The sequence below is a fragment of the Phallusia mammillata genome, chromosome 6, assembly GCF_965637545.1.
Source record: "Phallusia mammillata chromosome 6, kaPhaMamm4.hap1.1, whole genome shotgun sequence".
Taxonomy (NCBI): Eukaryota; Metazoa; Chordata; class Ascidiacea; order Phlebobranchia; family Ascidiidae; genus Phallusia; species Phallusia mammillata.
Genome location: NC_137257.1, coordinates 21,350,895 through 21,374,525, shown reverse-complemented (window position 1 = coordinate 21,374,525; position 23,631 = coordinate 21,350,895). Strand labels below are relative to the sequence as shown.

Sequence of the window (23,631 nt, the reverse complement as noted above, 5' to 3'; positions counted from 1 at the left end):
AGACAGAGTCGACAAACAGGAAATGTCTATGACTGTGCAAACAAATCAGCGATTTTGCAATGTTCGTGGGTTAGAGCGCTTGAAGATGTATAAACTGGGTTTCAGGTTCAGCACCCGGGATGCGGTTGGTAACATTTCTGCTGCAATAATATTTCGTATTTTAATTTTTAACCATTTGGTTTTGATTTCTGTGTTTTTGTTAAGTTAAGGGTGTGTGATGGGCGTGACTAAAATTATTTTGTAAATCAACTCTTTTAACTAAAACAATTTGGCAACATCTGACATCAAGTTGGTTATTTTACTGTTTTAGGAGACTTTGTATAGCTGTTTGTAAAAATATAGAATACGTAATGGAGTCTTTAGAAATTGTTGCAAATCAGATGGACACTTTATTGTCTACAACTTTAGCAATTCCATGTGAAATCGCTCATTATATTGTGGTTATTTCAGCACTAAAGAAAATTTGGGGTAAGTTTGTATAATATATTTAGTTATTTGTTAAGTAACATATTTAATGTCATCAGTATTTTATGTATCCTGAGAAAAATAAGTTTTACATTTTGTTCATTGGGATTTTTTTGTTATAGATGCAAAGAAATCGAGATCCCAACCAATGACAACATGGGCAATGACAATGTTATGTTGTTTTGGCGGAACCGCAGTTGTCAATTTTTTGTGTGGCAATCCTGTTTTAAGTTCTTTTACAAACAACAGGGTAAGTTGTTTATATCTGTGTATAGTTCAACCTTTAAGATATTTAATGCACTCTGTACATCTTAATATTTTAGCTGGTAATTTTGGTGAACTTTTACTGCATTAATGAAATACTACATCTATACATTTCTAACAGTAGTGTCAGGGGTGGGATTCAGCCAGTTCGCACCGGTTCGATAGAATCTATAGACCAGCGAACTGGTTAGCATTACTGGTTACTGTCAATGGACTTTTTGTAACAGAACCGGCTGAAAAATTAGACTTTTGTGATAGAACCGGCTGACAAAAAATTTGAATCCCACCACTGAGTATTACAGATATGATTTATTTAAAAATTGAAACCTTACATTTATCATTTGTTCCAGTCACTTCTACTAGCATCAACTATCTGGTGGTTGACCTTCTACTGTCCAAAAGCCCTATTTTCTTCTGTCACTGAATGGATGCCAGTGTCAGTAGTGCTACTCGTTATGAAAGAAATTATTCGCACCAGGAAAATTCAGAAAGGTGACATTAACTTAAAGCTTATATTTTTTGTGTTATGTCATTTTGCTACAACAAAACATTGGGGTAAGACAAACTTAGTCTTATTATTAACTGACTAAAATTGAGTATACATATGTAAAACTAGGTTCAAAGGTCAAGAGTACAATACAATTAAAAAATTGCAATGAGCTTAAGAGCAAATCATTGCTAGATTAAAAACAGGCTTTTTCTGTTTAGTTTTAGATGAAGTAAAAAAGGTGTTTTGGTAAAACACTGTTTCAACTCTATTTCATCTATAAGGTATTGCGCTGAGTCGACCGATCTATCCATCATCCTTCATACTCTGCAGCATACTTGGCATGATTGGGGCTTGTGGAGGTGGCTTTATTAAAACTGGGGCTTTGGTTTTAGCCTCACCATGGGATAAGGAAACTATCAAGACATTCTCCTTTTCAACGTATGCACCCTTATCATTCTTTTGTTTAATACATGTGATTTTCATAGTTCTTAACCAGGCACCCTTATATTTGTTCAAAAAAATATGACATTTGGATTTTTATACCCATTGCTTTTTTGTCTTTGCAGTGTCACTAAAACTTGTTTACTGTTCTCTGTGGCTTACAACCTTCAAATTGATGAACTACTGCAAACAAACTTCAAAATCATAGCTCTGTGCCAAGCCTCATTTCTCTCAGCAATTGTGGTAGGATATTTTGCAGAACAAACACTATACATTATAATGCATTACAAACTAATGGTAAAACAATAATTAAAGTACAAAACATTTCGAGATTTTTTTCTATTAGTATAAAATTTGTTTTGTTAATGCCTCAAGATTACCTTAAACTATTAAAACAGCTTATAGCTAATCTAACTATTCTGTTATTTTGGTTATAACAGAATATATGTGTAACAGAGTGTTACTTTACAGCTTAGTGCAAAGTTTGGAATGCCATTCAACCCCTATGCAGCAATAGAAAAGTTGATTTGTAGCATTTTCGTTGACTACGAGGCATTTTCTGGTGGAGAAGTCGCACCGAAAGAAAAATCAAAGTCAAAAGAAAAGAAGGCAACCTCAAATGTTGTTGAAAAGTCCACCAAGGATAAGAAGAAAGAATAAGTCCATCACTGTTGATTAGATATTAAATATGACAAAACATTAACAAATACCATTTGCGCACAGAACAAAGTTTACCAATGTAGCATGCTGATGTGTATAGTTTAAATCTTCCAATAGTACATTTTTGTTAATTGCCTTATTATTCGATAATTGAAAATCTTCCAGCTTTGTGAGTATTAGAACATTTTAAATCAGGGCTTCTTAATCTTTTACCACTAACTTTTACATTATTATTTTTTGAAACCACGTCACTTGTTGTATTTTATAAAATGCTTTCAGGGGTATGGTGCAAAAAAGTTAAAGAAGCTCTGTTTTAGATCAATGTTAAATAAATTTGTGTTGCTATATTTTGTTTTAGCAGTAAGAGTTTTTCTAATTGCAATAATGCTGATGAGGCGTTTTACTGGTCGCAATGGATGGTTGTTTTAAAGATGTGTAATTATTATTGTATTGTGTTGCACTATGCAATTTCACTTCATCACTGTCAATTAAAGCAGTAGAATAAGTTATAGGAACTTAATTATTGTAGACCTCTATATTTTTGTGTCTGATGGTGTTGTCAATTCAAATTTGGACTATTTGTTTGTGGTATTGGCGCAAATTGGGTACAAATGTTTGTCTGCAATTATTTATGTGAAACAGCCTACCTATGGTGTTTATTTCTTCATGAAATTGTACTAAACCTTCACATAATAATTTGTGCTAAAAAAATACACAAAGCTTGGCAACTGTTGGTGGTCAGAATGGTTTAGTTTTGTTGATTTCAGAAAACGGTAGAAAGTGAAGCGAAATCTAAATTTTAGGTTCTAAGACAAAACGACCCGATTTTCGTTGTCCTGATTTAAAATAAAATTAAGGGCAAAAGTTTAGTACCTTTGACGTCATCGCGAGGTGAAGTGAACCGTGAAGTTTGTGACGCATCAACAATCAAGATTGTTTTCAACATGGTGGACGCCGGACGGACGGGTAGAGCTACTAACACCATAACTCACTTGACACCCAAAGTCGATTTGGTTATATCTCCAAAAATGCTTACGGTTAGGGCTATTAGGGTCGGGGTAAGGTATTAGCACTTAAAATTCAATAAAACTAACCCAAAAAATGAGTTACTAATGTAAAAAAATTAAAAACTTATTTCCCAACCCAACCCATTTATAGCCGCTAAATAAAAAATTCAGCTCTTTACGCCCCCTAATCGACTTTGGGTGTCAAGTGAGTTATGGTGTTAGTAGCTCTACCGGACGGACGGAGGGTCACACTAAAAACACCATTATCATTTCGCCGAAATGCGAAGTACAAAAATTGTTAATGAGCGTTACGCATCACTGCGTGTAATTTCCAAAAAAATTTTTAATTTTTTTTGAACAAAACGCAAACGTGGTCCAGGTAAGTACTAATAACGACATTGTGAGGTATGGGAGAAAACGTCCCATACACAAACGTGTAGATAGGGTATATTCAACGAACACTATAACCAGGAAGGCCGACTCAGTGTTCTCGTCACGCATGAGTGACACTGGATTAAATGCATAGTGTCCAATGTTTAGAACAAAATAAAAATACATTCCGCGCCTAATATTTTTCTATAAATTGGCACAGATGTGTGTTAGAGCAAGTAGTTTCGACTCGTAAAGCCCAATTTATGGTCTCTTTTCGTATTTGCCAACGAAATGACTTTTACCGATGTATGGTCGCAAAAGTCGCTCACACCTAAACGCATGTACAGTATAGGGTCCAATGTTCAGAACAAAATAAAAATACATTCCGCGCCTAATATTTTTCTATAAATTGGCACAAATGTGCGTTAGAGCAAGTAGTTTCGACTCGTAAAGCCCAATTTGTGGTCTCTTTTCGTATTTGACAACGAAATGACTTTTACCGATGTATGGTCACACTCGAAAATGTCGCTCACACCTAAACGCATATACAGTATAGTGCATAATGTTCAGAACAAAATAAAACTACATTCCGCGCCTAATATTTTTCTATAAATTGGCACAGATGTGTGTTAGAGCAAGTAGTTTCGACTCGTAAAGCCCAATTTGTGGTCTCTTTTCGTATTTGCCAACGAAATTACTTTTACCGATGTATGGTCGCAAAAGTCGCTCACACCTAAACGCATGTACAGTATAGGGTCCAATGTTCAGAACAAAATAAAATACATTCCGCGCCTAATATTTTTCTATAAATTGGCACAGATGTGTGTTAGAGCAAGTAGTTTCGACTCGTAAAGCCCAATTTGTGGTCTCTTTTCGTATTTGCCAACGAAATGACTTTTACCGATGTATGGTCGCACTCGAAAATGTCGCTCACACTTAAACGCATGTACAGTATATAGTGCATAATGTTCAGAACAAAATAAAAATACATTCCGCGCCTAATATTTTTCTATAAATTGGCACAGATGTGTGTTAGAGCAAGTAGTTTCGACTCGTAAAGCCCAATTTATGGTCTCTTTTCGTATTTGCCAACGAAATTACTTTTACCGATGTATGGTCACACTCGCAAATGTCGCTCACACCTAAACGCATATACAGTATAGTGCATAATGTTCAGAACAAAATAAAAATACATTCCGCGCCTAATATTTTTCTATAAATTGGCACAGATGTGTGTTAGAGCAAGTAGTTTCGACTCGTAAAGCCCAATTTGTGGTCTCACATATTGCATCCGCTTCCGACATTTTATGTATTGTGTTGCACAGAAACTTAGGTGGTTCGAAGAGTTGCAAGCGTGTAATACTCGATCGATTGTTGTCATTTTGCTCTGATACTAAAAAAGTCACGTATACTTTAGCGTCAGTTGTGGTTCATGTTGGTTTGGATGTTGATTCTGGTCACTACGTTGCCTACAAATTTAATGAATGCGGTGCAATGGAGTTTGATGACGATACAGTGAGACAAAGGACGTGGGCAGATATACAGAATAGCGTTTTAACTGGAAGTTGTATTTTTTACTACAAAAAAACTAAAACCGATATTATTACCACCCCTGTTGCTAAACACCAACCAGTGAAGGTAGTTCGCAGAAAGCGCCGCCGAATTGACCAAAATGCCATTAAATCTTCGGAACGAATTATTTACAAAGACACTGATTTGGAGCTAAATGGTGTTCAAATTTCTGGTCTTCACAGTTTTTCTGGGCAACAAAAAGTAGTTTATGAATATATTACCAACAATATATCAGATCTAATTTCCACAACACCCGAACAGGCCTGAAGCAGACCTGATTGTTATCGTTTGTGTTTATTTAGTAAGGGATACAGACAGCGTTTGAGAGGTTACAATGCACAATTTACAATAGATAAAACCAGTTTGACTCCAAATTGCATGACAGATCTATTGCGATTTATTGACTATTACTTTTGCGACCTTCGTCTGCGACAACAACTGATTGGAGATCAAGTCATTCGGCAAACGTTCCAGGGAAGACGCATAAGACCTCAGTTTGTTGTTAAGCACTCCGTACTTGACAAGTTATTATTGTACACTAAAACCTTAGATATACCTTTTTTCTTCACCCATGTTTTAAACATGGAAGCAATCACATATTTTGTGATGAAAACTGACAGTTTAACACACCACGATGCAAGCAGTAAAATTGGATGCGATCAAGATCAAATTTAATATACCCCACCTAAGTCCAGAAAAGGTTAAAACTGATTGTACAAAAGTCATTTGCATCACTAACAAACGAGTAATGTTTAATTATTGTAATTATTGGGTTTATTCTGTTCGTAATAACAGTTTTTTTGCCTCGTTTTGTTTTGGCCAAAATGAGGATTTTATCTGTAAAATAAAACCACTACAATTGCCGGAACCTTGACGTGGTGTAGTGGCTTGCAACCAATACCGGCTAATTAAATGTAGCAGATAAAGGACTCTGAAGGCAATCTTGTCTGGTACAATTCTAGCGAGCAGGGTCGTCGCTCAGAATTTTACAACATTTGGGCTTTACGAGTTGAAACTACTTGCTCTAACACACATCTGTGCCAATTTATAGAAAAATATTAGGCGCGGAATGTAGTTTTATTTTGTTCTGAACATTATGCACTATACTGTACATGTGTTTAGGTGTGAGCGACATTTTCGAGTGCGACCATACATCGGTAAAGGTCTTTTCGTTGTCAAATACGAAAAGAGACCACAAATTGGGCTTTACGAGTCGAAACCACTTGCTCTAACACACATCTGTGCCAATTTATAGAAAAATATTAGGCGCGGAATGTATTTTTTTTTGTTCTGAACATTATGCACTATACTGTACATGCGTTTAGGTGTGAGCGACATTTGCGAGTGCGACCATACATCGGTAAAAGTCATTTCGTTGTCAAATACGAAAAGAGACCACAAATTGGGCTTTACGAGTCGAAACTACTTGTCTAACACACATCTGTGCCAATTTATAGAAAAATATTAGGCGCGGAATGTATTTTTATTTTGTTCTGAACATTATGCACTATACTGTATATGCGTTTAGGTGTGAGCGACTTTTGCGACCATACATCGGTAAAAGTAATTTCGTTGGCAAATACGAAAAGAGACCACAAATTGGGCTTTACGAGTCGAAACTACTTGCTCTAACACACATCTGTGCCAATTTATAGAAAAGTATTAGGCGCGGAATGTATTCTTATTTTGTTCTGAACATTATGCACTATACTGTACATGTGTTTAGGTGTGAGCGACATTTTCGAGTGCGACCATACATCGGTAAAGGTCTTTTCGTTGTCAAATACGAAAAGAGACCACAAATTGGGCTTTACGAGTCGAAACCACTTGCTCTAACACACATCTGTGCCAATTTATAGAAAAATATTAGGCGCGGAATGTATTTTTTTTGTTCTGAACATTATGCACTATACTGTACATGCGTTTAGGTGTGAGCGACATTTTCGAGTGCGACCATACATCGGTAAAAGTCATTTCGTTGTCAAATACGAAAAGAGACCACAAATTGGGCTTTACGAGTCGAAACTACTTGTCTAACACACATCTGTGCCAATTTATAGAAAAATATTAGGCGCGGAATGTATTTTTATTTTGTTCTGAACATTATGCACTATACTGTATATGCGTTTAGGTGTGAGCGACTTTTGCGACCATACATCGGTAAAAGTAATTTCGTTGGCAAATACGAAAAGAGACCACAAATTGGGCTTTACGAGTCGAAACTACTTGCTCTAACACACATCTGTGCCAATTTATAGAAAAGTATTAGGCGCGGAATGTATTCTTATTTTGTTCTGAACATTATGCACTATACTGTACATGTGTTTAGGTGTGAGCGACATTTTCGAGTGCGACCATACATCGGTAAAGGTCTTTTCGTTGTCAAATACGAAAAGAGACCACAAATTGGGCTTTACGAGTCGAAACCACTTGCTCTAACACACATCTGTGCCAATTTATAGAAAAATATTAGGCGCGGAATGTATTTTTTTTGTTCTGAACATTATGCACTATACTGTACATGCGTTTAGGTGTGAGCGACATTTTCGAGTGCGACCATACATCGGTAAAAGTCATTTCGTTGGCAAATACGAAAAGAGACCACAAATTGGGCTTTACGAGTCGAAACTACTTGCTCTAACACACATCTGTGCCAATTTATAGAAAAATATTAGGCGCGGAATGTATTTTGTTTTGTTCTGAACATTATGCACTATAGTACTGTACATGCGTTTAGGTGTGAGCGACATTTTCGAGTGCGACCATACATCGGTAAAAGTAATTTCGTTGGCAAATACGAAAAGAGACTACAAATTGGGCTTTACGAGTCGAAACTACTTGCTCTAACACACATCTGTGCCAATTTATAGAAAAATATTAGGCGCGGAATGTATTTTTTTTTGTTCTGAACATTATGCACTATACTGTACATGCGTTTAGGTGTGAGCGACATTTGCGAGTGCGACCATACATCGGTAAAAGTCATTTCGTTGGCAAATACGAAAAGAGACCACAAATTGGGCTTTACGAGTCGAAACTACTTGTCTAACACACATCTGTGCCAATTTATAGAAAAATATTAGGCGCGGAATGTATTTTTATTTTGTTCTGAACATTATGCACTATACTGCACATGCGTTTAGGTGTGAGCGACATTTGCGAGTGCGACCATACATCGGTAAAAGTCATTTCGTTGGCAAATACGAAAAGAGACCACAAATTGGGCTTTACGAGTCGAAACTACTTGCTCTAACACACATCTGTGCCAATTTATAGAAAAGTATTAGGCGCGGAATGTATTCTTATTTTGTTCTGAACATTATGCACTATACTGTACATGTGTTTAGGTGTGAGCGACATTTTCGAGTGCGACCATACATCGGTAAAGGTCTTTTCGTTGTCAAATACGAAAAGAGACCACAAATTGGGCTTTACGAGTCGAAACCACTTGCTCTAACACACATCTGTGCCAATTTATAGAAAAATATTAGGCGCGGAATGTATTCTTATTTTGTTCTGAACATTATGCACTATACTGTACATGCGTTTAAGTGTGAGCAACATTTTCGAGTGCGACCATACATCGGTAAAAGTCATTTCGTTGTCAAACACGAAAAGAGACCACAAATTGGGCTTTACGAGTCGAAACTACTTGCTCTAACGCACATTTGTGCCAATTTATAGAAAAATATTAGGCGCGGAATGTATTTTTATTTTGTTCTGAACATTATGCACTATACTGTATATGCGTTTAGGTGTGAGCGACATTTTCGAGTGCGACCATACATCGGTAAAAGTCATTTCGTTGGCAAATACGAAAAGAGACCACAAATTGGGCTTTACGAGTCGAAACTACTTGCTCTAACACACATCTGTGCCAATTTATAGAAAAATATTAGGCGCGGAATGTATTCTTATTTTGTTCTGAACATTATGCACTATACTGTACATGCGTTTAAGTGTGAGCAACATTTGCGAGTGCGACCATACATCGGTAAAAGTCATTTCGTTGGCAAACACGAAAAGAGACCACAAATTGGGCTTTACGAGTCGAAACTACTTGCTCTAACGCACATTTGTGCCAATTTATAGAAAAATATTAGGCGCGGAATGTATTTTTATTTTGTTCTGAACATTGGACCCTATACTCTACATGCGTTTAGGTGTGAGCGACTTTTGCGACCATTCATCGGTAAAAGTCATTTCGTTGTCAAATACGAAAAGAGACCACAAATTGGGCTTTACGAGTCGAAACTACTTGCTCTAACACACATCTGTGCCAATTTATAGAAAAATATTAGGCGCGGAATGTATTTTTTTTTGTTCTGAACATTGGACCCTATACTGTACATGCGTTTAGGTGTGAGCGACATTTGCGAGCATATCGGTAAAAGTCATTTCGTTGCCAAATGCTGTTTGAAACCTGAAATGTGATTTTACAAGCTGATCGTTTTTCTCCCAGACCTCAAAATGTCGATTTGTACCTACATTGACCACGTTTTATGGTTTTAAAAAAAATGAAAATAAAAAAAATTTTGGAAACTACACGCAGTGGTGCGTAACGCTTATTAACAATTCTTGCACTTTTCATTTCGGCGAAATGATGATGGTCTAAAAACAGAAAAGAGGGAAAAGCAGGAAATCAGCACTAAAAGCAGAAAAGAAAGGAAAAGCAGAAAAAAGGGAAATTGGAGTTTTCTAAAACAGGGAAAAAATAATTCCAGAAAAACAGGAGAAGAGTAAAATTTCTTGTTTCATTGCGAAAAGCAGAAAAACGGGAAATGTTTCTTTATTTGTTTTTTTATACCTTTCTAATGGGCTACTCTAAAATACGCAATCTACGGTTATAAGGGTCAAGGTGAGGGATTGTAATACAAATAACTTTATAATTTAATTTAGATACCTTTTGGACCTAATTTTCTTAGTGTTAACATGTGGTACCATACAGTGCTTAGTACCACTTTCAACACATATGAGAATATTAAGTCCAAACTGGGAATCTAAAACTAAATTATAGTGTTATTTTTATTATAAACCTTTACCTAAAAGCCCTAACCATCAACATTTTATAGATTGCGTATTTTGGAGGAGCCCCTTTCTAACTCGTAAAAACCATTTGAATGGGATCTATTAGCGTTCTACATCGATTGTGTGTTGTGTCCAATACTGAAAAACAAGAAATGTTTTCTATTTGTTTATTTCCCGTCTTTTCTGTATTTTGACACAATCAATGTAGAACGCTATTAGAACACTTTCGAATGGTTTTTAAGAGCTAGAACGGCAATAAAACAAATAAAGAAACATTTCCCGTTTTTCTGCTTTTCGTATTTTAAAATCTTATGAAACAAGAAATTTTACTCTTTTTCTGTTTTTCTGGAATTATTTTTTCCCTCTTTTAGAAAACACAAATTTCCCTTGTTTCTGCTTGTCCTTTCTTTTCTGCTTTTAGTGTTGATTTCCTGCTTTTCCCGCTTTTCTGCTTTTAGTGTTACCCACGGATGGACGGTGGTTCGCCTTGTTTTTGTCTGGAAAGATGTTGTTTTTTATTGTTTCGTATTTTTGAGGTGCAACACCCGACTCGCATTGTGCTTATGTATTAAATTCAAAATTCAGGCTGATAGGAGACAAGAATTTAGCAATTTCTAGTTAACAATAAACTTAACTTAATCGGGTCTTCGTTACAAAACCGCTATTTAGGACTAGCGAGTCATAGACAGACTCGACATTATTTTTGACTGCATGTTGCTGTGCGAAGCATAAAATAAGTACAATACTCCAGTATATAAACTGTTGCTGCCAGGCATAATCAACTATATCTAAAGAAAGAGCTCTTTTGGGAGCTGTATTTTTTCACTGACTGTTTAACGGGGTCATGTCTAAAACTGCGGGTCCATTTGGAGCGCTAGGCCCAGCACTTGGCCCGCCACATGCAATAGAAAAAACTGTGGGCCTGCTTCTTGCAAGTATAAAAACTGCGGGCCCACTATATCCAGTGCTTGGCCCGTCTCTCGCAGGGAATAACTCTGGGTCCAATATATCCAGTGCTTCGCGCAGCAGCAAAGAAGTGGGCCTGCAGTTTTTCAATTGCATGAGGCGGGCCAAGTGATCCAAGTGGGCCCACAGTTTTAGACATGACCACTGTTTAACGTCCTATACAGGTCGCCTTCTGTGGTTATACCATAAACCAGTGTCTTAGTCATTTTGTTTTCCAAGCACTATACAAGCCTGGGTTACATTTCAATACTTTTTGCAGATTTATAAACACAAAAATGAGTTGCATGGTTACATAGATGTTGCTATATATTTGATAACTTTACATTGACTTTGATTGAAAATGGCCGTGAGTGTGCTGTACAATGTGAGGTCATTCCTTTCATCGCGTCCTCCGTTGGTGGTTTTTATATTCTGTCTTGGCATGATGGCCATTGCATTTGTTTCCTTTGCATATTATATCAAACTCAATAACATACGAAACCCTGATATACAAAAGGTATGAAGCAAATAATTCTGTGTTAATGTATGACCATGATGGGTTGCTACATTACCATGATACCAGAATAAAATTTCAAAAAGTTTTATCCTGAGTAGGGATGTTCAAAGTAGAATAACGAATCCTTTGGATGCCAGTCTACACAATATGGCAGCTGCACACGCTATTTTTATTTTAAATGTTTGTACGCCAACTTTTTGGGGTTGCACACGGACTTAAGAGTCATGCACATGTGTGTGGGAGATGTTAGTCTTGATTCTAAGTGGCTGTACACAGATTTGCTAACTTCTCCGCACAATAAAGAGGCTGTCATAAAAAAACTGACCGATGTAACTAAAAAAACTTCATGCTAAATTTTTTTTTAATGTCTACAACAGGATTGGAACACATTTATGGAAAACATTACGAAGATCGACTTTTGTCTCTCAAATGACACAATCTCAGATGCAGATCTTAACAGGACCATTGATGTAATGCAAGGAATTCATGTGAAGAATGTGTCTTTACATCTTTCAATATCCGTGCTTTTGCATGTGCCTATGAATGGAAATGTAACATTTTCATCTTTCACAACAATTGTTAATGGGTCCCAACTTGGGCTGTCAGGTAATGTCATTTATGTGTATATTTATTATTTACAGCATAACCCGTTGATAAATTCCAGAAACATTTTGTGTAAAACAGTGTTAAATTATTGGTAAAACTGGGAAGTTTGAAAATGCAAAAGTCTCTTCTATTTACTTACATGACAGCTGGTATTTTATGACAAATTCGTTTTCAATCAGGTCCTCTCAAAAATCAGTCAATTCAAATTAGTGCAATGCCAATACAACCCTACTCCCCATACTGTGATGAAGAGCAAGGCTGTTTATGGACAATGCCAGCCTGTCTTACTATCACTGGACCACAAGAAATCTTTCCTTTTACTCCGTAAGTTTGCTAGCAAAGAATTGGTTGGCATATTTTGAAAGTGTAAATGAAAGGCAAGTTGATTAAAGGGTTAACAATGACCCCAAAATTTAAAGTTAGTAATTGTATTTTTGAACTTTTTTTGTCAACAGTTTGTACATACATATTTGACATTTAATAGGCTTACGTGTTGTTTGTTCAAACAACAAAAACAAATTTTGCTGTAACAATAGTGCACACAAAAAATTGTTTTAAATTGCTCTGAAAACTATATTATTTTGAATTACAACCGTTTTGTATGTTTGTTACAGGCGACCTGTGTCATGTAAATTTAAATCAAACACCACAGATAAAGCATACAAAGATGGACGATTGGTCTCTTCAGTCCCAGGAAAAGCAACCACATCTCAATGTCCGTCACTACTGATGAAAATTATTCATGAGGAAGATGAACAACTGTTTGTAGTTTTAACAGTGGTAGGTTTATTCACAAAAAATCGGACTTGGTGTATATAGATTGTTACTTGTGTGAATTTGATGGTCCAAAGAAGTAAACATAAAAAGTTATTTTTTAAACATACTATTTATACATCTACAACTGATTGGAGTAACATGTATTAATTCATGTAGCATATTATTGTTAAGTTAAGTTATTGCCTCAGTGACAGTGAAATATAAAATCAGGAACAGTTTTATACGTCTACTCAACCGACAGACCTATGCAACTTTTTTGCCGTTTCAGCTTTTGATGTTTCATATACAATCTTGATTGTTTATTTTTTTGAAGGAAACTCGATCAAGAGTTCAGGTTCGATTGCTGCATAGTAGCTACTTCCTTTTTGTTGTAATCATCACTGTTATACTGTTCGGAATTATCAGAGGAGGCCGTCATTACCATATCGAATCTCCAGCGCATTCCAACCGACGCAGCAGGTCACCATTACTCAGTCGACAAGGCTCCCCATGATTTGTTAAAGTTATATTGGCTGTTTGATAAATCATCTAACATTACTGCTTACAGTCACTGAGTTAGCCTGTTTCTATAAGGCAAAAAATATTTATGTATGTGTGCTTTGGTTATAGTGCTTGCTCTGAGCCATGCTATTGTGAGAATTCTTCTTGTGTTTTTTTGCTGCAATGCTAACATTCAATGCACTTAAGAATGCAAGTTCAGTATGCCTGGACATAAAAGCAACAGAGGGTTTGTAGTGAGTGGCCATGAAGTTTTCCTGAGCTGGGACAAAAATAGATTGGCTACAATGAAAAATACGGGTGGCAGCAAATTATACGGACAGTCAAATGTTAATTAGTGATGTAGAAGCCCATAAGGTGCCTCAATTTGTGTTACTGTTTTGATGTGTTTGTTTGCTCTTGATGTGCCTTCTTTTGCTGTTTTAGTTTCATTTAATTTCTTCCTTCATTTTGCAAACATATGTGCTACAAATTTATAGTAAGTGTGTCAATATATTTTGAATATAAATTTGAGAAGTAACTTATACAAACTTGTAAACATGCTTATGTAAAGCTTAGCCTAAGTTTGTTTCTGCACAAACCAAATTTTTTGCACAATGCATGCAGTTTTTTGTTGTTAAAAAATGGTCGAGCGTAATAAAAATTGTTTCATTTTTTGCTTTTAATTCTTTAACTGTTGTTTTCTTTGTTTAAATAAAACAATCATTGCAATTGCAAAATACCAGTAGTAATGTGGCAATATCCTGAGTGATCCACAATCCTGTTTTTGAACAATTTATTTTGCACAGAAACAAATACACAACGGACCTCAACTTTATAAAGTGAAGCTACACAGACCAAAATAATTGCACAAAGGCTATGTTTAGGTACAATGTGCATGAATACACAAATAAAAATGTGCGTTGGCCATTCACAGCCAATATTGCAAACAATAAAAATTATAGTTTGTAAGTATATTGGCTGCAACCTTCAAGAAAACTTCTATCAGAGCAATAAATATACATCAGTGATAATGTTGCACATGCAAAATAGTTTGTGGGCAATAATCTTTTAGTTCAGGGCTTCTCAAACTGTGGACCCCAAATTGGGGTCGCATAGCATAACTTTGGGGTAGCGAAACATTATTATGTCAGTCACAATAAATGGCATACTTCTGGCTGCACCCGGGATGCACAACCTGCGGCCATAAACATGTTTATTAGAATATATGTAGCCTACTGGCGGCCGTGACGTAAATAAAAACTCTTTTACCAAATATTTTGATTTTTAAACTGCTCTAAACACATTTTGTGGAACTTAAAAAAATATTACCAGCATAGTAGCCACATGCACCAGACTTTTTTATGCCTATTGTGTGCAAACAACACGAAAATGCAGATACCACAAACGTCACAATATAGATTATGACGCCATAAAAGCTAAGACTGTCAATCTGTGTATCAAGTTAGAAATTAATTTTGAATTTCTTAACATCAGTAATTTTAAAACACAAGCAGGCAATAAGCGGCCGCTGGTCAAATAAAGATGTGTGATGTGACCGGCATAGCAAAAAGGTTGTGCACCCCTGGGCTTTACCCATCATGGGGTCGCATAGAAATTTCTGTTTTAAAATGGGTTCGCAGAGCAAGAAAGTTTCAGTGGACCTGCTTTAGTTGAATAAATCCATCTGAAATGTATTGTTGTTTGGAGGTACATTTAAAACGAACTATAAAATTGTTCTCAAAAACTAATTTTTTAAACTTGAAGTAGTTGTGACAGATAAACCTGCTAATAAGAAAAAAAAAACAATTATTGTGTCAGTTTTGTGGTGCAGTTGTGGAGTATTTATTGTACAGCTTAAGGATTTGCAAAATGACATTACCAACTGCACTTTCATAAGCCCAACTGTTACGGCGCATAGGGTTTTCTACCATATCTTCAAGTGCCTCCAATACCTTTCTATCATGCAAACCGATGTGAATTGTAGGATTTGATACAAGAGCTTTATACAACTCACTATTCTGATCTAGTGGTTCATCAGAGCAATCTTCACTATCCATTTTCCTGTCGCTTAGCAACCAATCACAGGCGCTATTTGGGTTGTTGCCATTAATTTTCAAAGCCTGTATGCTTTCCTCTTCAGTAAAGCCCATATCCAGGAGGGATGCTAAGTGTATTGGATTTGGTTTGAATGACCGAGTGCGCATTCTTGGCCTGGCTGCAGAGGTAGTGTCCATTGGTTCATCAGCTATTGCTGAACTTGTGCCTGCTTCTTCCATTGGAGTTTCATCCTGATGGGTTAGCAACCATTCCAAAGCCTGCTGTTTATTTGATGGATATAACAGTAAAGCTTTTCTGGCCAGACTTTCAGAATATCCCATATCAGTAAGCTCCTTCATCTGTTGCGCATCCACTGGGTCTGGTTTTTCTTCAACAGTGCCTTTGTCAAACTCTACAAACTTGTAAGATAAATCAAGCAATGCGAGCAAAACGCGCCGAAGAGTTTGTTCCACTTGTGTCGATGTAGAAGCAGTCAAATCTGAACTTGATTTCTTTATTTTTTCATCAATTACACCACCCAATGAAGGCAAACCTTCAGTTGCCCTGGCAATGGCAGACTGTGAAGGTCCATCATGTGAAGCAATACCATCTTTGACTAAAGAACTGACAGGCTGTTTTGGATTTCTATTTTTGATTAAAAGTATGCAGTCTCCGTCATCCACTGTCTCTTGTTTTGCAGTTTTTTCATCGCACAAGCTTCTAGGCATGTCCTGGATTAGGACCAACTTGTATTGGCCATAGTTTGAAGCATTTTCACTTTCAGCTGTGAGCTGCTTGATAATCACTTCCTTTACTTTTTCTATCAACATATCAGCGGAAATGTTAATATTTGCTTCGTTACCAAACATATCAGATGCTGCCACTTGCAGGCAAGATGGAGGCCTTGGGCTCATAAGCTTTGTATCCATTGTTATAAACTGTTGTCAATCAAATCCAGAAAAAAATACTCACTACTTCAAAAACATCAAATGAAAAATTAGCATGTAAAATTGTAAATATAAAAAACGTCTAAACTCTAAAGTAATGCCATTTTCACTTTAATCGTAATTATTGTACACTGGCTTTTTGTTTACCGGTTTCACATCAACAAAATGTCTCTATTCTCTACATCTTTTTAATACCACTTTATTCAACCTGCTGTCTAGCATCAAACAATAACAAAACAAAACCGGTATTGCAGTTTTGTTTCATTCAATATTACCGATCAGCTGTCACTATGCGAGAGAAAGAAAAAAGTCTGTCGCTACGCCGCCATCAAATTGCCTTTTTTGTAAAATTCTCTTAACTCTAAACAAATAAAATGAATATATTTATCAGGGAGTCGAACCGAGACTAAACCAGAACCCACGAACCGGTTTGAGCGTTTAATTTCCTAAAACCCGAACCGCTAATTACGATTTTCTAAAAACCCAAACCGGAGTCGCACCTCATATTTTGTTTGGCCCGAACCAGTAAAAAATCCGGTCTGTATAATATTTTGTATTTTTTTCAAAACATCAAACTGAAGAATAGACGAGATAACACTTAATGGCGTGCAAAAAATAGCAGGGCATGGGCAAAATTCTTTTGGAGTTTAGTAAGGCCGGGTAGATGATGGGTAGAATTAAATTAACCAATAAAAATTTGAATCGGTTTAAAAACCGATAACCGGTTCGGACCGGATAATTTGCCCAAACCGGAACAGAACCCAAACCCAAAAATATACATTTTTAAAAACCTGAACTGAACCCTTACGAACAAAACCGCAAGTGAACCTTAACCGAACCTGAACCATTATATGACAAGCGGTTCGTCTTCCTGATATTTATATGGGATCAGCTCCGAAGCGTCGATGCAGACCAGCGATCACAATAGTATTTGCGATTAAATATTTCCATAAATTTGTTTTTTGGCGTTTCTTTACATAAAACGTATGAAGTATTAAAAATGTTGACAGGGATTTGCTGCAGCTGCAGTACAAAAAGCCGAACTGTTACAGCGACTTTTGATAGTAAATATATGATGCTCACATTCTGTTAGTTATTGTGTGTTTGTAAAGCAGTCACATGGTGTTAAAAAGCCTCCAAAGAGGGTTGCAAAGTAAGAAAGGTGACGAACCACTGTTCTATGAATTGCGTTACCGTCTTTGCGTTAGCGATCTCTAGTTTGCTCTTTTGAGTTTAATGAAATCTAACAGTTTAGACTTTAGACAGTTAAGTCACCAACTGCCCAAGACCGAAAAAATCAAATAAAAACGGACTTGTAATAAAACAGGCAGCTCGACGGCGGACTCATTGTGAGCATAACATAACGCATTCAGGCGTTGCCCGCCCATCGAGGGTAAAAACGAAACAAACAAACAAACGATCTAGATCAGCGGTTCTTAACCTTTTTTGTCCACCCCCTAAGAGGTTTGTCCGGCACTTCACGCCCCCCTGAAACAGGCAAAAACGGCTGTTTTTCAAACACTTGCAGCAATAGAACTACCAGAAGTCTCTCATGCCTATGTTGTAAACCAGGGGTCACCAAATTGCAGCGGGGGCTTTAAAGATAGTGCAAACATACAGAATACATTTTAGTAATTATTTTACCTGGTCTAACAGGATTTTACAAGGCATAAGTGTGATCCAAAAGCAGTTTGTTACGTCACAGATAAAAGCAAAGAACAGTAATTGTATGCAAACAATTGGTTTATTTGTTCCTTGTGATAGAATAAAGGTGCATTAGTTGGTAAATGAGACACTTTTATGTTTTTCATAATATTACAATAAAACAGCGGCACAACCTGAATGCTTTGAAATTATGAAACAAAATTTGTAATTCTTGAACTTTTGTGACCACTTAACGGATTTTTCACCATATACACCACAGAAGACATACATTTTTACAAGCACTCACACAAAGGGCAAATATCAACTAAACTTTGCAATTTTCAAGTTCATTTGTAGGTGCACAAATTTGGAAAGCGATGCATCAAATCAATAGTGTTGTTGTATTCTTCAAAATCTGTTGGTATGAAAACACAATAAAAATTGAAGTAAGAGTGTCACAGACTATGAAAGATTAAGAACCACTGGTATATAGAGTACATTTCATCACACACAAAGTTAAAAAGTCACAATGGCAGGGATTCTTATCGGACTCTGACTTTCAAATTTTTGTTTCCAGTGTGCTCAACCTTTACTTTCACCAAGATCATAAGTGACCCATAAGATAAGTATCTTTATAAACAATAGAAAAACATATTTAATCTTGTTTTTGTAAAGCTGTTGTTAATGTTTTGGCCTTCTTAGCATTGGTGCTCATTTTCTAAAATGGCCTTCAACCTTATTGTTCTAAATATTTACTTACCAAAAGGGACATTTGAGGACACCTTGTGGTAGACAATGCCCGAAAGGTTGCACTGGTTGTCAACAGTACCAGTCACTTCCACCAAGTCATCTAACATCTCATTTAGCTTTAAACATAGTGAATTAAAAAAATACGGAACCTGACATACAGTTTGTTACAATAAACTTACGGGTGCATTTAGTGTTACTCTTACAGCTGTCTTCTCATCCGTTTGAAGCTTGAATGAGCTTCCATCAGAGGAAATCTAGACCCATTAATATTTTTGTACATATTATTCATGTATTACAGCAAAAAATCTATCAGTGTTAACATGGTACAACTACAACATAAATTAGTCACAGTCAATCTTAAACCGGGCCATCACTTCTCCAGGGAATTTCCTAATCTTTATTCAGTCAGAACTATGTGTGAATAAAATAAATAGGAATATGAAAATGCCAACACAATTATTTTTAAAGAGTCATTATTTGCTCAGTTATATCAAAAGTTGATGCACCAGTGAATTTTTATGACATCATATTTTATTACACTGCACATAAAAGTAAACACTTGGCATATGCGAGACCAGGAAATTAAAGAAATAGGTAAAAGCTAAACTGTGGTTCAATGGGTTCAGAAATGGTAAGGTGACTGACAAGATTATAATGTTACGCAATAAACCAACAAACAACAATATACATTTTTAGTATCTGTTATTTAAAAAGTTCATGTTTTTTAAGTTTTCTGTTTTTTACCGTGCACAAAATTTATGTGTCTTACATTTCCAGGATCTACGGTTCCAAGCATTGTCACATTCTTTCCAACAAATCTTGGCAACATAGAAGCAGTTATCCTGGGCCTTGGGTTGTCATACAACTCAGTCATTTTATCCAATATGACGTATTTTGCAAACAAAGCTTGAATATGAGTCCCAAGAATCCAAATTTGTGATTAATTTAGCTGAGGCAATTTTTTTACAGATTTTCACACAAGACCTGTATGAGATAAAAGATGGTTGTTTATATTGGATATGCACCAGTCAGAACACTAAGAAACATTTATTTTAGTTACAACTACAGATAGAAAAGTCACATGATCTAAAAAAAACATAAACATTAGGAACAAAAAGTGCTTGTGATTTAAAAGAAATCTGGCAATAGTATTCATTGAAATTGCAGTAGTTTACAGACAAAACAAAATAATAGGGACCAAGTGTAAGTTCATACAACCGGTTACTGGCCGGTATGGATAGTATGGCAGCTGCACACCTGAGACTATTTTTTTCAAGTTTGATTGCACACTTGAACAACCCCTCGAAAAAAGCCTTCGGCAAAAATTTTCTATTGTTTTCTTGCGTTATTGACAAAACATTAGGCCTGGGCGCTAAATAACTTCTGTTTTCCAGATTAGTTAACCAGTGGCGCAATTGTATTTGACGGTTATTTTGAGATTTTGTTAAATATTTGTAAATCGGTTAGCTTTTTCTTGATAAGGTGCACACTTGACTGGTTCGTGCACACCCTAAAATTTCTTCTTGCACACTTGCAAACTTGAAAATTCTTCGTGCACACCCGAGATCTCGGCGAAACGTGCCATAAAATCCAATGTGGGTTACTGGACTGTACAAATCTTAGACCATTTGTTCGTAAATAAATGTCAAGTAATATAATGATGAGAACTAACACATACACTTGGTGTTATTTTTAATAAGTTTAATTGACTTAAGATCATCACAACATTACATGGATTATGGAATATGAAGCTATACTAATTTTCTATAACCATTAAGATAAGCGTCATTAATAAACAGGTTAGCAATATAGAAAGTTTAAAAATAAATTTCAAAAGGATGCCTTTTGGCAAAAGTAATTAATGCTTACATCCGTCCATCGCAGCCTAACCTACAACTAGACCTTACGCAAGATTAAAATCCCTAAGAGCCTAAACCCTAATCCCCACGGCCCACATTCCCATTTCCCACAATTAACTTGCCACAAAAATTATTTCGCGCCAGATGGATGTCACGCTTCAGTGCATTATATAACATATCATAGAAATCATGTATTGAACCTATTAAATTTTTGGAATTTTGCAATAAATAATACAGTCATTTTATTCAACATACCTTAGTGAACTATATAAGACGGGAAAAAATATATTTAAAATAAATTACTATTGACTACAAGTGATTATTAATATTTCATTAAGAAACTTTTTGTCTTTAGAAATCACGTTTCGTTACATATTTTAAAAATTGTAAAAAAAAATTTCGACATTTAAATTTTCATTTTGCAAGTAAAAGAAAATATAACCTAGTACAAAACAACATACACGGAAATAAACGTTGTTTTTTTGAAACATTTTCTGTTTTGTTGCGCCTTTTTTTCAAAAAATATTTTTTTGGTCAAGTCACGGTTTACGACCGTTTTATAAATGATGAGTCATTGTTACCCATCTGTCATTTGTCAAAAACACAAAAGTCGGAAGTGGTGATGGTGAGGTAAAAAGGGCGTCATATATCAGCATATGTAACGAAAACGACTTTTTATTTCTCTTGTTGGAACTAGTTGCCGTATTAAGATGTTATTGACTAAATTGGCAAATTGGAAATAACTTGACTAGGACTGAAGTTTTTCATAACAGACTTAACTTAAACTCAAAACTTAATTTAAAACTCGCAAAACTAAACTTAATTTATCTGCAACCTACGATGTTTTTTTGGGCTAGCTTGTATTTTAACAATTGCATAACTGTGCGAGAATAAGAAAAGTGAGACTTTATTTGACTTTAAACACTTCTTACACGTTAAAGACTTCATATGCCTGGCACTCAGACCAAATCGTTGTTGTCTCGATTTGAGTGTGTGGACTAACATGACTTATATAGTGCGATCAAAGTGTAAAAAGACACCATTTAAACATTGTTGTGATTGCTCTTTTTCAGTTATCTGCAAATTTGCATTCAACTACATTCATTGCAATGTCTAAACAAGTTAAAATCAAAGTAACATACTGTGGTGGATGAGGGTACCTAAGGCATGTTAATGCTCTCAAGAGCGAACTTGAAAATGAGTTTCAAGGAGAGTTGGAGTATGAGGCAGCCTCGACACCAGGGATCACTGGCTGGCTTGAAGTTGAAGTCAATGGAAAGCTCATTCACTCCAAGAAAAAGGGAGATGGCTACATTGACTCAGACGCCAAGCTCCAAAAGATCTTTTCGGCAGTTGAGGCTGCTTTAAAATAGAAGACTATTTTGTTCTTTAAAATCCTGGCGGTAAATAAAGTGCATGAAACCAGAAAATTGCTCACATAAATTCTTTTGCTTTTTCCGCATTTTTTTTGTCTGACAGTGTTTTTGAACTTTGCCATGGACCATTTTGTCTGGTCCTTTTCCAATCAAGAAATGCAATTTGTGTTTTGAAGCTAAAATCATTAATTACTTCTACTGTTAAGTTATTAATTTAAGTTACTTGTGATACTTAAACCTTACTGTGGTTATACTATGCTGACATGTATGTACTTTTGATTTTTGAGTTTGGCTTAAGACTTACACAGTTTCAATTTTTATGGCCAGGTTAAATTCACTGAAAGCTTTTTGTATTTTGTGCATGGACATGAAATCATGAAGACTATCACTTAAACCTTTGGGGTGATGGTTGGAATTTAATCATGACCATACAGATTTGCATTAAGTAATTTATTGAATTTAGTGTGTATGGTGTTGGTGTACATGTGTTTAAAAAAATGAAAGAATTGTGCAAAATAAACAAGTTTCTCAGAAATGTTATGCTTGTTAGTTAGTTTCCTACAGCTTAAAATCATAATTGGATTGGGTACTCATGGGTATAACACAGGACAGTGATTGGTATTCTGTACAATGAAGTATTCTAGGAAAATCATAATAAGGTTTGTGTAGAACACTGATCCAAGTAAAGTAAGTGGCAAATAATATGAAAATAATAAAAATTCATTGAACAAGCAAGGCCAATAATCACAGCCACAAAACCAAAACTGGAAGTGTTGCTTTCCAATATATTGCCATTTTTAATCTGCTAGCTTTTGCAAGCAAAAATAAATAGGTCCCTACCATATTACCTTTACATTTTTTGTTGTATTTTACAAAATATTTTTACAAAAGTAGTGAAAAAGAACCAATAAATACTTCAGAAAAGAGCCATCTTGTTGGATTCATGTCTAAAATGCTTATAAAAGCACGAAAACTACTTATATTGCACAATAAAACATTTATTACTACCCAGTAATGATTTATTTCAACACTAACTTAAAAACGTATTCCCAGTACACCTACACTAAAACACATCACAGTCAATCTACGCATATTTATAGGTTATTGCACATTGGAATAGATGCGTCCTATTAAGCTACAAATCATATCTGCAAAAATCGCTGTACAGATGCCTGAAACAAAATTTATCGACATATTTCCACTCTCTCCCCATTGCCCGCAATGCATTTTTGGAGCTTCCTTAGCAGCCGCCATTACGCTTCAATTTGCTTCAACCATGACGACCAGTAGCGCAATCCAGTGTTTATAGAGATCAGTGGGCCTACCATACTATGTTGTTTTTGTTGTTTGTATAATATTATTTCATTACAAATAAACTGGGGAGCGAAAACGCC

At 35.8% G+C, this 23,631-nt stretch overlaps 5 protein-coding genes across 5 annotated transcripts; 3 read left to right on the top strand and 2 right to left on the bottom strand.

Annotated features, from left to right (window-relative positions):
• Positions 1–25: 25 nt before the first annotated feature.
• Positions 26–3,048, top strand: LOC145232401 (trimeric intracellular cation channel type A-like). The gene is made up of 6 exons (XM_080097011.1): positions 26–468; positions 588–715; positions 1,080–1,221; positions 1,501–1,657; positions 1,786–1,903; positions 2,132–3,048. The coding sequence occupies exons 1-6, from the start codon at positions 351–353 to the stop codon at positions 2,318–2,320; spliced, it is 852 nt and encodes a 283-aa protein (XP_079953137.1). The 5' UTR covers positions 26–350; the 3' UTR covers positions 2,321–3,048.
• Positions 3,049–11,308: 8,260 nt separating this feature from the next.
• On the top strand, positions 11,309–14,307 carry LOC145232409 (transmembrane protein 248-like). Its single transcript, XM_080097021.1, has 5 exons — positions 11,309–11,761; positions 12,139–12,367; positions 12,547–12,691; positions 12,982–13,147; positions 13,458–14,307. The coding sequence occupies exons 1-5, from the start codon at positions 11,606–11,608 to the stop codon at positions 13,635–13,637; spliced, it is 876 nt and encodes a 291-aa protein (XP_079953147.1). The 5' UTR covers positions 11,309–11,605; the 3' UTR covers positions 13,638–14,307.
• Positions 14,308–14,400: 93 nt separating this feature from the next.
• On the bottom strand, positions 14,401–16,660 carry LOC145232408 (ubiquitin-associated domain-containing protein 1-like). The gene has a single exon (XM_080097020.1). It carries the CDS (start codon positions 16,588–16,590, stop codon positions 15,439–15,441), a length of 1,152 nt encoding a protein of 383 aa, XP_079953146.1. The 5' UTR covers positions 16,591–16,660; the 3' UTR covers positions 14,401–15,438.
• A 1,616-nt stretch (positions 16,661–18,276) lies between these two features.
• Positions 18,277–20,005, bottom strand: LOC145232410 (replication protein A 14 kDa subunit-like). Its single transcript, XM_080097022.1, has 4 exons — positions 19,772–20,005; positions 19,182–19,256; positions 19,013–19,118; positions 18,277–18,667 (listed from the first exon to the last, which is right to left on the bottom strand). The coding sequence occupies exons 1-4, from the start codon at positions 19,874–19,876 to the stop codon at positions 18,600–18,602; spliced, it is 354 nt and encodes a 117-aa protein (XP_079953148.1). The 5' UTR covers positions 19,877–20,005; the 3' UTR covers positions 18,277–18,599.
• Positions 20,006–21,473: 1,468 nt separating this feature from the next.
• Positions 21,474–22,772, top strand: LOC145232411 (selenoprotein W-like). The gene has a single exon (XM_080097024.1). It carries the CDS (start codon positions 21,971–21,973, stop codon positions 22,232–22,234), a length of 264 nt encoding a protein of 87 aa, XP_079953150.1. The 5' UTR covers positions 21,474–21,970; the 3' UTR covers positions 22,235–22,772.
• The last annotated feature ends 859 nt before the right edge of the window (positions 22,773–23,631 follow it).